A 14,382-nucleotide genomic window follows, 5' to 3' on the forward strand; every position below is an offset into this window, starting at 1 on the left:
TTGTCCCCCTAGGTAGGTTTATTCCTCGGTATTTTATTCTTTTTGCTGCAGTGGTAAATGGGAGTGTTTCCTTAATTTCTCTTTCAGATTTTTCATCATTAGTATATAGGAATACAGGAGATTTCTGTGCATTAATTTTGTATCCTGCAACTTTACCAAATTCATTGATTAGCTCTAGTAGTTTTCTGGTGGCATCTTTAGGATCCTCTATGTATAGTATCATGTCATCTGTAAACAGTGACAGCTTTACTTCTTCTTTTCCAATTTGTATTCCTTTTATTTCTTTTTCTTCTCTGATTGCTGTGGCTAGAACTTCCAAAACTATGTTGAATACTAGTGGTGAGAGTGGACATCCTTGTCTTGTTCCTGATCTTAGAGGAAATGCTTTCAGTTTTTCACCATTGAGAATGATGTTTTCTGTGGGTTTGTTGTATGTGGCCTTTATTATGTTGAGGTAGGTTCCCTCTATGCCCACTTTCTGGAGAGATTTTTTTTTTAACCATCTTTTAAAATATTTATTTATTTATTTTTGGTCTGTATTGGGTCTTCGATGCTGCGCGCGGGCTCCCTCCAGAAGCGGCGAGCAGGGGCCACCCTTTATTGCAGTGCACAGGCCTCCCACTGTGGTGGCCTCTCCCGCTGTGGAGCACGGGCTCCAGGTGTCCAGACTTCAGTAGTTGTGGCACACTGGCTCAGCAGTTGTGGCCCGCAGGCTCCAGAACACAGGCTCTGCAGTTGTGGCACACGGGCCCAGTCTGGAGAGTTTTTATCATAAATGGGTGTTGAATTTTGTCAAGAGCTTTTTCTGCATCTACTGAGATGATCATATGGTTTTTCTTCTTCAATTTGTTAATATGGTATATCACATTGATTGATTTGCATATATTGCAGAATCCTTGCATCCCTGGGATAAATCCCACTTGATCATTGTGTATGATCCTTTTAATGTGTTGTTGGATTCTGTTTGCTAGTAATTCGTTAAGGATTTTTGTATCTATATTCATCAGGGACATTTGTCTGTAATTTTCTTTTTTTGAAGTATCTTTGTCTGGTTTTGGTATCAGGGTGATGGTGGCCTTATAGAATGAGTTTGGGAGTGTTCCTTCCTCTGCAATTTTTTGGAAGAGTTTGAGCAGGATGGGTGTCAGCTCTTCTCTAAATGTTTGATAGAATTCACCTGTGAAGGCATCTGGTCCTGGACTTTTGTTTCTTGGAAGATTTTTAATCACAGTTTCAATTTCATTACTTGTGATTGGCCTGTTCATATTTTCTATTTCTTCCTGGTTCAGTGTTGGAAGGTTATAACTTTCTAGGAATTTGTCCATTTCTTCCAGGTTGTCCATTTTATTGGCATAGAGTTGCTTGTAGTAGTCGCTTAGGATGCTTTGTATTTCTGCGGTGTCTGTTGTAACTTCTCCTTTTTCGTTATAATTTTATTGATTTGAGTCCTCTCCCTCTTTTTCTTGATGAGTCTGGCTAACGGTTTATCCATTTTGTTTATCTTCTCAAAGAACCAGCTTTTAGTTTTATTGATCTTTGCTATTGTTTTCTTTGTTTCTATTTTATTTCTGCTCTGATCTTTATGATTTCTTTCCTTCTGCTAACTTTGGGTTTTGTTTGTTCTTCTTTCTCTAGTTCCTTTAGGTGTAAGGTTAGATTGTTTATTTGAGATTTTTTGTTTCTTGAGGTAGGCTTGTATAGCTATAAACTTCTCTCTTGGAACTGCTTTTGCTGCATCCCATAGGTTTTGGATCGTCGTGTTTTCATTGTCATTTGTCTCTAGGTATTTTTTGACTTCCTCTTTGATTTCTTCAGTGATCTCTTGGTTATTTAGTAATGTATTGTTTAGCCTCCATGTGTTTGTGTTTTTTACATTTTTTTCCCTGTAATTCATTTCTAATCTCATGGCATTGTGGTCAGAAAAGATGCTTGATATGATTTCAATTTTTTTTAAATTTACCAAGGCTTGATTTGTGACCCAAGATGTGATCTATCCTGGAGAATGTTCCGTGCTCACTTGAGAAGAAAGTGTAATCTGATGTTTTGGGATGGAATGTCCTATAAATATCGACTAAATCTATCTGGTCTATTGTGTCATTTAAAGCTTCTGTTTCCTTAATTATTTTCATTTTGGATGATCTGTCCACTGATGTAAGTGAGGTGTTAAACTCCCCCACTATTATTGTGTTACTGTCAATATCCTCTTTTAGAGCTGTTAGCAGTTGCCATATGTATTGAGGTGCTCCTATGTTGGGTGCATATATATTTATAATTGTTATATCTTCTTCTTGGATTCACCCCTTGATCATTATGTAGTGTCCTTCCTTGTCTCTTGTAACATTCTTTATTTTAAAGAATGTTATTCTCTATTTTATCTGATATGAGTATTGCTACTCCAGCTTTCTTTTGATTTCCATTTGCATGGAATATCTTTTTCCATCCCTTCACCCTCAGTCTGTATGTGTCCCTAGGTCTGAAGTGGGTCTCTTGTAGACAGCATATAGATGGGTCTTGTTTTTTTTATCTATTCAGCAAGCCTGTGCCTTTTGGTTGGAGCATTTAATCCATTCACGTTTAAGGTAATTATCGATACGTATGTTCCTATGACCATTTTCTTAATTGTTTTGGGTTTGTTTTGTAGGTCCTTTTCTTCTCTTGTGTTTCCTACATAGAGAAGTTCCTTTAGCATTTGTTGTAGAGCTGGTTTGGTGGTGCTGAATTCTCTTAGCTTTTGCCTGTCTGTAAAGATTTTGATTTCTCCATCGAATCTGAATGAGATCCTTGTCAGGTAGAGTAATCTTGGTTGTAGATTCTTCCCTTTCATCACTTTAAGTATATCATGCCACTCCCTTCTGGCTTGTAGAGTTTCTGCTGACAAAGCAGCTGTTAACCTTATGGGAGTTCCCTTGTATGTTATTTGTTGTTTTTCCCTTGGTGCTTTCAATAATTTTTCTTTGCCTTTAATTGTTGCCAATTTGATTATTATGTGTCTCGGCATGTTCCTCCTTGGGTTTATCCTGTATGGGACTCTCTGCACTTCCTGGACTTGGGTGTCTATTTCCTTTCCCATGTTAGGGAAGTTTTTGACTATAATCTCTTCCAATATTTTCTCAGGTCCTCTCTCTCTCTCTTGTCCCTCTGGGACCCCTATAATGCGAATGTTGTTGCGTTTAATGTTGTCCCAAAGGTCTCTTAGGCTGTCTTCATTTCTTTCCATCCTTTTTTCTTTATTCTGTTCAGCAGCAGTGAATTCCACCATTCTGTCTTCTAGTTCACTTATCCATTCTTCTGCCTCAGTTATTCTGCTATTGATTCCTTCTAGTGTAGTTTTCTTTTCACTTATTGTATTGTTCATGTCTGTTTGTTTGTTCTTTAATTCTTCTAGGTCTTTGTTAAACATTTCTTGCATCTTCTCGATCTTTGCCTCCATTCTTTTTCCGAGGTCCTGGATCCTCTTCACTATCATTATTCTGAATGCTCTTTCTGGAAGGTTGCCTATCTCCACTTCATTTAGTTTTTTTTCTGGGGTTTTATCTTGTTCCTTCATCTGGTACACAGCCCTCTGCCTTTTCATCTTGTCTGTCTTTCTGTGAATGTGGTTTTCATTCCACAGGCTGCAGGATTGTAGTTCTTCTTGCTTCTGCTGTCTGCCCTCTGGTGGATGAGGCTATCTAAGAGGCTTGTGCGAGTTTCCTGATGGGAAGGACTGGAGGTGGGTAGTGCTGGCTGTTGCTCTGGTGGGCAGAGCTCAGTAAAACTTTAATCCGCTGGACTGCTGATGGGTGGGGCTGGATTCCCTCCGTGTTCATTGTTTGGCCTGAGGCAACCCAACACTGGAGGCTGCTAATGGGCTAATGGCAGACTCTGGGAGGGCTCACGCCAAGGAGTACTTCTGAGAACTTCTGCTCCCAGTGTCCTTGTCCTCACGGTGAGCCACAGCCACCCACCACCTCTGCAGGAGACCCTCCAACACTAGCAGGTAGGTCTGCTTCAGTCTCCCCTGGGGTCACTGCTCCTTCCCCTGGGTCCTGATGCGCACACTACTTTGTGTGTGCCCTCCAAGAGTGGAGTCTCTGTTTCCCCAGTCCTGTCAAGTCCTGCAATCAAATCCCACTAGGCCTCAAAGTCTGATTATCTAGGAACTCCTCCTCCTGTTGCCGGACCCCCAGGTTCGGAAGCCTGACGTGGGGCTCAGAACCTTCACTCCAGTGGGTGGACTTCTGTGGTATAAGTGTTCTCTAGTTTGTGAATCACCTACCCAGCAGTTATGGGATTTGATTTTACTGTGATTGCACCCCTCCTACCGTCTCATTGTGGCTTCTCCTTTGTCTTTGGATGTGGGGTATCATTTTTGGTGAGTTCCAGTGTCTTCCTGTCGATGATTGTTCAGCAGTTAGCTGTGATTCTGGTGTTCTCACAAGAGGGAGTGAGAGTACGTCCTTGTACTCCGCCATCTTGGTTCAGGCTCTCTCGTCATCTTCTACTTGTTGGTCAAGTTCCTCTAGGTCAGGAGTGCGTGTATCTTTTCAAATTAGTGTTTTTGGTTGTTTTTTTGTTTGCTTGTTTTGTACATATACCCAGGAGTTTAATTGCTGGGTCATATGTTAGTTCTATTTTTATTTCTTTGATAAACCTCCATACTGTTTTCCACAGTGGCTGCACCACAGTGGCTCCCACCAACAGTGTACAGAGGTTTACTTTTCTCCACATCCTCACCAACATTTGTTATTTGTGTCCTTTTTGATGATAGCCATTCTCACAGGTGTGAAGTGATATCTCATTGTGGTTTTGTTTTGCATTTCCCTGATGATTAGCAATGTTGAACGTCTTTTCACATGCCTGTTGGCCATCTGCATTTCCTCTTTGGAAACATATCTATTTAGACCTTCTGCCCATTTTTAATCAGTTGTTTGTTTTTTTGTTGTTGAGTTGTATGAACTGTTTACGTATGTTGGATAGTAATCCCTTATTGGTCATATCATTTGCAAATATCTTTTGTCATTCAGTAGGTTGTCTTTTCATTTTGTCAATGGCTACATTTGCTGTGCAAAAGCTTTTAAGTTAATTAGGTCCCATTTGCTTATTTTTGCTTTTATCTCCTTTACTTTAGGAGACAGATCCAAAAAAATATTGCTACAATTTATGTCAGAGTGTTCTGCCTATGTTTTTCTCTAGGAGTTTCATAGTATCCAGTCTTATATTTAGGTCTTTAATCCATTTAGAGTTTATTTTTCTACATAGTATTAGAGGATGTTCTAATTCCTTTCTTTTATATGTTTTCTTTTTTCTTTTTCTTTTTTTTTTTTTTTGCGGTACGTGGGCCTCTCACTGTTGTATCCTCTCCCGTTGCGGAGCACAGGCTCCGGATGCACAGGCTCAGCAGCCTTGCCTCACGGGCCCAGCTGCTCCGCGGCATGTGGGCTCTTCCTGGACCGGGGCATGAACCCGTGTCTCCTGCATTGGCAGGCAGACTCTCAACCACTGTGCCACCAGGGAAGCCCCCTTTCTTTTATATGTAGTTGTCCAGTTTTCCCAGCATCACTTATTGAAGAGAGACTGTCTTTTCTGCATTGCATAGTCTTTTCTCCTTTGTCATAGATTAATTGAACATAAGTGTGTGGGTTTATTTCTGTGCTATCCTGTTCCATTGATCTGTGTGCCTGTTTTTGTGCCAGTACAATACTGTTTTGATGACTATTATGGTTTGAAGTCAAGGAGTGTCATTCTTTCAGCTCTGTTCTTCTTTCTCAAGATTGTTTTGGCTATTCGGGGTCTTTTGTGTTTCCATACAAATTTTTAAATTATTTGTTCTAGTTCTGTGAAAAATGCCATTGGTATTTTGAGAGGGATTGCAATGAAGCTGTAGATTGCCTTGGGTGGTATGGTCATTTTAACAATATTGATTCTTCTAATCCAAGAACACAGTATATCTTTCCATCTATTTGTGTCATCTTTGATTTCTTTCATCAGCATCATAGTTTTCAGAGTACAGGTCTTTTGCCTCCTTAGGTAGGTTTATTCCTAGGTATTTTTGATGTTGTGGTAAATGGGATTGTTTTCTTAATTTCTCTTTCTGATCTTTCATTGTTAGTGTAAAGAAATGCAACAGGTTTCTGTATATTAATTTCATATCCTGCAACTTTACCAAATTCATTGATGAGCTCTAGTCGTTTTTCTGGTGGTGTCTTTAGGATTTTCTACTCATAGTATCATGTCATCTGCAAACGAGCAGTTTTACTTCTTCCTTTCCAATTTGGATTCCTTTTATTTCTTTTTCTTCTCTGATTGCCATGCCTAGGACTTCCAAAGTTATGTTGAATATAAGTGGCGAAAGTGGACATCCTTGTCTTGCTCCTGATCTTAGAGGAAATGCTTTCAATTTTTCATCATTGAGTACGATGTTAGCTGTGGGTTTGCCATATATGGCCCTTACTATGTTGAGGTATGTTCCCTCTTTGCCTGCTTTCTGGAGCGTTTTTATCATAAATGGATGTTGAATTTTATCAAATGCTTTTACTACATCTATTGAGATGATCATATGCTTTTTGGCAACTTTTTTTAAAGCTTATTAAAATATATTTCACATAACATACATTTAAGCCATTTAAGATGTACAAGTCAGTGATTTTTAATATATTCACAGATATGTGCAATCATTTTCACCACAATTTTACAATATGTCATCACCTCAAAAAGAAACCCTGTACCCTTAACTATTATTCCTATATCCCCCTATAACCCCAGCCTCTGGAAACCACTAATCTACTTTCTGTATAGATTTGCCTATTCTGGTCATTTCATATAAATGGAATTATGTAATTTTTTTGTGTCTGACTCCTTTAAATTAGCATAATGTTTTCAAGGCTTATCCATGTTCTGGCATATATCAATACTTCATTTCTTTTATGGTTGAATAATATTCCATTGTATGGATATACCACATTTTGTTTATTCATTCATTAGTCAATGGACATTTGGGTTATTTCCACCTTTTGCCTATTATAAATAATGCTGCTTTAAAATTCATGCACAAGCTTTAGTGTGGACATATGTCTTCATCTCTCTTGGGTATTGGACTTACTGGGTCATATGGTAATTCTATGTTTAGTCATTTGAGGAACTGCAAAACTATTTTCCAAAGGGCCTGAACCATTTTACATTTCCACCAACACTGTATGAGGGTTTTGATTTCTCTACATTCTTGCCAACACTTGTTACTATCTGACTGGAATAGTTTTCTGATCCTATACCTGGATTGAAATGTCACACATACATACTCAGCCATACATACATTTATACAGTCATTGGCACACACACAAAACTATACCCATGCATATTTGCACACACCTCTAGAGTTTACATACATACACACAGAATTCCAGATAGACATTTACAACCACACATACATATAATCACACAGAGTATACATGCTTATCAATCCACAGACCCGCATATGTGAACATAATCAGACATACAATAGACCAGTGCCATCATACATGTACATACAATTGTCATGGGTTCTGAAAAAGCATATGCAATTGTAGAAAGAACCAGAGATACATGTACTCAGTAATGGATTAGCAACTGCCCAAACACACAAATGCAAATAATAGTTTTACCCACAAATGCATAGTCCTAAAAAGGCACACATATGTAGCTACCATCGCTTATGGGTTGACAACTGAAGACAGATTGAATGTATTTACTCTGGATGGCATGGAGATGGTTGAGGTTTCATTAGTCCTTGGTGGACTGGGTAGAAAGATCTTTTTGTTCATTTATTCATTCTTTAAGCTACAAGTACATAGTGGGCACATAAGAAATACAATGATGAACAAGACATAGTCCCTGCCCTCATGGAACTTACAGTCTAGTGATGGGGGATGGTCAGTAATTAAACAAGGAAACAATCACAGCCTGTGATATATGCCAAGAAGGAAATAAGCAAGGTAAGACATTAGACAACAGGCAAGGTGCCAGGATAATAGGCAGTTTCCAGATACTTTTAGCATTATTGCTCCCTCTTTCACCCTGGAAAAGTAAAGAGGATGCAGATTTACCTTCCTTAAGTCACTGGGTAAACTGGTGTGTGTGTGTGTGTGTGTGTGTGAATGTGAGTGTGTGTGTCTGTGTGTGTGTGTTAATACTGATAGTGTGGGCTCAGGACCTAGACAACCTGGTTTAAAAATTTGTTTCATACTAGTTAGGTAACTTTTCTTTCCCTCAGTTTCTCATCCAAAAATAGGGATGATAATAGCCCCTTTAATAAGGATTAAATTAGCTGATACTTGTAAAGCTCTTGAAACTGCCTGGCGAGTGTTAAGTTCTCAGTATTAGCCATTGTATCATTTTATGAGAATAGGTTTTCATAGACGGAGGTGAGTGCAGTGGGAGATGGGTAGGGAGGGGCCCAGGGAAGAGATCGAGGATCCTGGCAGTACCCTGTTGACTGTAAACTAGACAGGTCTTCTCCTCTGCCCTCTCTGAGCAGTCTTTTGGATTGCGACCCTGGCATGCCACCCCAGCAGACCATAAACCAATCTACCACCACTCAGCTCTGCCCACAGCCCCAAACCACAGAGAAGACACATGCTGGGTGGTGCCGGGCGTGGCCCTTGGTTTTAGTTGCGTCAGGCTGCAGCAACTCTGCTGTGGGCCTGGCTGGTGATGTTCACTGGCTCTGCCTGGCTTTTCTGTCTGTGTAGGTCAGCACTTATCACACTGCACCTGCCTTCCCAGGACATTCCACGGCCATCATCAGTCTGCCCGGCTCCCAGCAACACCTCTCAGCTAACATGTGAGTAAAAAAAGCTCAACCCTCCACTCCCGGTCCTGGCATAGAGGGGTCATCTTTGCCATCCCTCTGCCATCAAGCATTCCCAGTCCCCAACCAACACATCCAGAGAGATAACAGCTCCCCTTCTTTTACAACCTCCAAAGGGAATAATGGTGAAAAACACAAATTACCAAACCACATCTTCCTGGCTCATTATTTTACAAAAGTAGAAAGAGACTGGAAGATCATATACCAAAACATTGCAGGAAGCTTGGGTACTGAGCAATTTCTATTGTCTTCCTTTAGATTCACAATGCTAGGTCATCAATAGATGTTGCTCTAGTAATCAGCAAGAAATAAATATAGCATTTTAGAGGGGAAAGGAACCTTGCAGATGAGAACACTCTCCTAGCCCCTTTGATAAAACCTTTCAGTGTCTCACAGTCCATAGAGTCTAGAAGGGCTTCCTAACATCCAGTCTGAGGCCATTCACTGGTAATCCCGAACCTGGCAAGCCAAAGTGGGTTATTTTTAATGCCTTTAGTCGGGCAGTTATTCTCCTTCCACAGCCTCACTATTCCCCAGGGTCTTCACCCCCTGGCTCATACCTGGATGTTACCTGCCCAACTCCTGTGTGGACTTCAGAGAGGCAAGTCACTGCTCTAACCCGAGAACATTTCTACCATGTTTCAAGCCCATCCTCCTCCATGCCAACATGCAGCCAGTATTCCACTGTGTGCCAAACACTGAAATTAACACCTGCCTCCCATTTTCCCATGTCCACCTCCGGCCTACATTAAGCTAAGCTCCTCGGGCCATTCCTGGGGGTCAGACATGTCCCTACCCTCAGGAGAGGGAGTGGATCAGAGAGGTTTCTCTGCTGACCCCTCAGTTCCCTGAACCTTGATGGCTGTGACCATTGTCTTGGGGCATATTCTAAGCAGTGTGAAAAAGCATCCTAGATAGAACCATCACTTCCAGGTTTGAGACCCAGCTCTGCCACTGATTCCTGGTCACCAACACCTTTCTCTATTCTAGACCAGTTTCCCCATTGTCAAAGTGCTGATGTGACCTAAGTGAGTGATTTGCAGCTGTGGGGCACTCTGTGGAGGAGCAGAGAGGAGGAGGGGGCAAGGATCTGGGCCCCTCCACTGCTACTTCAACCAGGCTCCACCACTTTCATCTGCCTTACATAGTGAGATTTCAGTTCTTAAAAGGTGTTGTTGCTAAACACCGGGCAGGTGGGCTCTGAGTTTTTCTCTCGCTTCACCCTTCACTGGTTCCATACCCTCCACTCACCAGCTTCCTTTAACAGTTCCTTGTGTCTCCCCAGGTTTGTAGCCCTGCACTCCTACTCAGCCCATGGACCCGACGAACTGGACCTGCAGAAAGGAGAGGGCATCAGGGTCCTGGGGAAGTACCAGGATGGCTGGCTCAGGGGTGTCTCCTTGGTGACCGGGCGAGTCGGCATCTTCCCCAACAACTATGTCATCCCCATTTTCAGGTGGGTCCTCTCCAATCTCAGGCATCAGAGGGTCAGGTCACCTAGGCCAGGGGCCATCTGTGGGTTGAATCACTGAAGGACTCAATGCCCTTTCAGAGTAAGGGCCAAGAAACAGCTTTTGCTCTAGTACCCTCCTAACACTTAACTTAAAAAAAAATAGCAGAATAGTTATCTTTTAAATAGCTCTTCACATTTTACAAGCACTTTTGCATCTCTTAACTCATTGGCTATGCTCAATAATCTCGTTTAAGGTAGATGTTATTTTACAGATGAGGAAATTGATGTGCAGAGTTAACCAGTCTGCTCAAGAGCTAGATTTCAGGTTTTCTACTATATAATCCCCCCCAAATCACACCTCACACCCTGCACCCTGACACTTCACAATCATGGCACAATGGGAAAACACAATGATCAGAAGACCTCTTGGAGCACCTTGGGAGACTTCCCAGGATGCTGGGCCATTAGGCAGGGTTTTTGTGACTCAGACCACTACCCATCCATCCACACCCCAGGTCACATGCTAGTTACCCTGAAGATCTTCTTCCCAAGCAGCTTTCCCCAGTCTTTTTCATTCTCTGGCACATTCATCAATTTCACTGGCATACAGTTTGTCCAGCCACCTCATATGACCACAAATACACACAGACCCCAAAACTATCCATGGTTCCTCCTACCCCCACCCCCATAAGTCCAGGCAAAGCCTGTCACAAGGCAGCAAGACCATCACCACACATATACTCTGTCTTTATGACATACCAGAGAGTCATAACTCCAAGGAAAGGGATAATCCCATTGTACTCTATGGGGGTCAGAGCTAGAGTCATATATGGCCAGTTTTGGGGACTTTCATGTAGGCGGGGCAGTGTGTCCAGTGGAGGGCAGCAATGGTGAGGAGACAGAAACTACATCACTGGAGAAACCTATAAAGAAAGTAGGATTATTTGAGCTGCAGAAGACAAGGGTCAGAGGGACCATAACAGAATGTGTAGACCAGGAAATAGATTTGTTCCATGAGGAGACAGTGAACCAGTGAATACAACTTAGAAGGTTCTGGTTCAATAAAAGACTGCACTTTCTAACCCACAGATTTTTCTAATCAGTCTGGCTGGTGAGGTGGTGGATCCCCTTTCTAGAAAGACTACAGGCAAAATGTGGGTTCCAACAGATCCAGGCAAAAAGATTTCTTCACATGTCAGAAAATTGGAATAGAGGATCATAGTTACTCCTTTCAAATGGAAGGTTCTTGCAATTTGTTAGAAAACTGCAAAACCTCCAAAGGCAAACTAAGGATGTCTACAACTGATGCTTTAATTCATTTATTCAACAAATATGTATTGAGCACTATATGTCAGGCACCTTTTTAGATACTGGAGAAACACCAGTGAATAAAAGACACAATATCCTTGCCCAGTGGAGCTTACATTCTAGTGGGACAGACAGACAATAAACAAGACACGTAAGTAATATATGTGGTGTGCTAATGATAAGGTCTAAGAAGAAAAAAGAAGTCAGGAAAGGGGGATAGAATTTGCGTGGGGGTGATTACAATGTTAAAAGCTTGGTCAGAGATGGCCTTACTGAGCGGTAAGAAGGTAGAATGAAGGAATGAGGGAGGTGTGTTCCAGGCCCAAGGAACAGCAAGTACAGAACAAAGGCCCTGAGGGAGAAGCACCCCTGACATGAAGGCCAATAGGACTGGGTTAGGGAAGTGAGAGGGGGTTAGTAGGTGATGAGGTCAGAATGGTAACAGGGATTCAGATCACACAGAATTTCCTCGGTCGTAATGAGGAATTTGGCTTTAACCATATTATAGAGCTTTGAGCAGAAGCATGACATGATCTAATTTACGTTGTAATCAGAATCCCTCTAGTTGCTGGGTTGAAGGTAAACTATAGATAGGAAAAGGTGGAAGCAGAGAGACTAGTTAAGCAGATATTGTAATAATCTGGTTGGGGGAGGGCGTGACGGTGAAATGAACCAAAGCGCTAGCTGTGGAGGGAGGGAGCAGTGGTTAGATTCTGGGTATATTCTGAAGGTAGAGACAACAGGATTTTCTGACAAATCAAATACTGGGTGTAAAAGAAGAGAAGATTCATGGTGAGTCCACCTTTTTTTTTGTCTTGAGTAACTGGAAGACAGAGTTGCCTTTTACTGAGATGGAGTTGAAAACCAAGAGAGGAACAAACAGGTTTTGAGGTGTTGGGGGGAAGCAAAAGCTTGGTTCGTAGAAGATTAAGTCTCAGATGCCTTAGTATTCCTAGTAAAGACATTGGTAAGCGGTTGAGTATACATGTCTAGCATTTAAGAAAGAGGTCCAGCCTTGAGATGGTATTTAAAGCCCTAAGACTAGATGAGATCATCATGATAGGATCCACTGAGGTGGAGAGAATGACAGTGATCCAGGAGCTCAATTCCTCAAGGAAAGAGGGGAAATGATGGCTCCAACACGGCAGGGTGGTAGGTGGTGGAGTCTAATCATGTGAATCCAAGCTGGGAAGTCTTGAGAAGAGTGGGAGGACGGTCCAGAAGTGACAATGAAGAGCAAGGACCTACCCTAACTCATGAACAGTCTTCCATGGAATCTTATCATGAACCCTCTAGGGACCATCTCTACTAATGGGGCATTTGCTTGTGCATCAGGCCTTAGCCCAAAGTCCTGGATATTCCATGAAAAAAAACATTAAAATAAGAGTGACCATATAACTTACCATCCAAACTAGGATGCTTTTGAGATAAAAGAGGGACACTCTACCAGGAGAGCAGGTGTAAACTGAGACTCTCCCGGGAAAACCTGGACGTAAGGTCACCCTAACTAGAATGCATGTAGGACTCCATTCCAGTGTACTTCAAGGCTCCAGCTTCCCGTTCTCTCCTTCTTGGCTTTTCTCCAAGTTAGATCTGTTCTTAGGCGAGTCATGAGCATCTAGACTCACCCGCTCCATGATGGCCGCGTGTTAGACAGTGGATGGAGTTTCAGCACCAGCATAGTTTGCCATGAGTCCATCCCCACCCCCAGCTCATAGAAACCTGCATATGTGCCTTTACTGAGATGCTACTTATGCTGATGTGTGTGTTTGCTTCTAGGGAGCCAGCATTTCTAAAAAGGAAAGTCCCTGTCACAGTATAATCTCCTGAGGGCTATTAGGTGACAGCAGATCAATGCTTTCTGTGTGTATGTGTTTTCTCTGACAACCTCTCAGATGCAGAGAAAGTTCCCATACCCAAAATCTTGGACGCAGATGACAGTTTGTCTACCTGGGGGCAGCTCACCCTTGTTCTTAACAACCCTTCCCACTGTGGGAGGTTTAATTCCTCCCGCTTCTCAGGGCTGAATGATGCCATCTTTTGTCAGCTGAGTTTTTCCTACTGAGTGGGTTGGACTATGTGCGCAAGGCCCCTTTCTGTTCTAACGTTCTGTGTGTGTGAAAGGTTTTGCCCCGTTTTTGTTGTCTGTTTGCAGTGATGGCTCCGCACTGCCACCAGCCCCCTTGGTGTACAGGGCTGCCTTTTATAAGACAGCCAGACCTCAAAGGTGTGAAGTGCCCCCTGAGCGTTTGAACCTCTGCTCTTACTAGCATCATCTCCTAATGAACTGAGCCAGCCAGAGTTTGGGGATCAATTAGAGACCAGAGTTGACCAAAATGCCAGGGTTTCGATTTAGAATTCAGCAAGGGAGCTTTTTAATTACTGAGAGAGGAAAGGCTTCTATGCTGTGTAAAGCTCCAGCCCTCTGTGCTCGATGGTGCCACCAGCCTGTCCAACTGTGCCAACCACAACTAAATATCTGCCACCACGACCTAGTTCCCGTATCCCAGAGTTATCCCCTGGCTCAGGTGGTACAGAACACTTGTCACGTTTTCATTCCAGCCCTTCCTAACAGCATTACATCCCTTTGATTTCCTCTTCCAAGCACAGTCTCGGTAGAGGCATAAGTTTCCTCCCTTTTCAGAGGCTGCAGAAGCCAACTCCTCCCCCCTCCCCTCCCCCTCCTCCTCCCCCTTCCCCTCCTCCTCCCCTTCCCCCTCCTCCTCCCCCTCCTCCCTCTCCCCCTTCCCCTCATCCCCAACCTCCTCAACTCATCACCACAGGTGAGGGACAGGCT

General features: G+C 42.5%; 1 protein-coding gene across 2 annotated transcripts in view; it reads left to right on the forward strand.

Annotated features, from left to right (window-relative positions):
- Positions 1 to 14,382, forward strand: part of SH3RF2 (SH3 domain containing ring finger 2) — a 142,720-nt gene that overhangs the window by 101,534 nt on the left and 26,804 nt on the right. For both annotated transcript variants that reach the window (XM_081232791.1, XM_081232792.1), the window contains exons 6-7: positions 8,706 to 8,797; positions 10,110 to 10,280. In XM_081232791.1, coding sequence (XP_081088917.1) covers positions 8,706 to 8,797; positions 10,110 to 10,280 — 263 coding nt within the window. The remainder of the gene's footprint in view (positions 1 to 8,705; positions 8,798 to 10,109; positions 10,281 to 14,382) is intronic.

This window comes from Mesoplodon bidens (genome assembly GCF_964165515.1).
Source record: "Mesoplodon bidens genome assembly, chromosome: 4".
Classification (NCBI taxonomy): Eukaryota; Metazoa; Chordata; class Mammalia; order Artiodactyla; family Ziphiidae; genus Mesoplodon; species Mesoplodon bidens.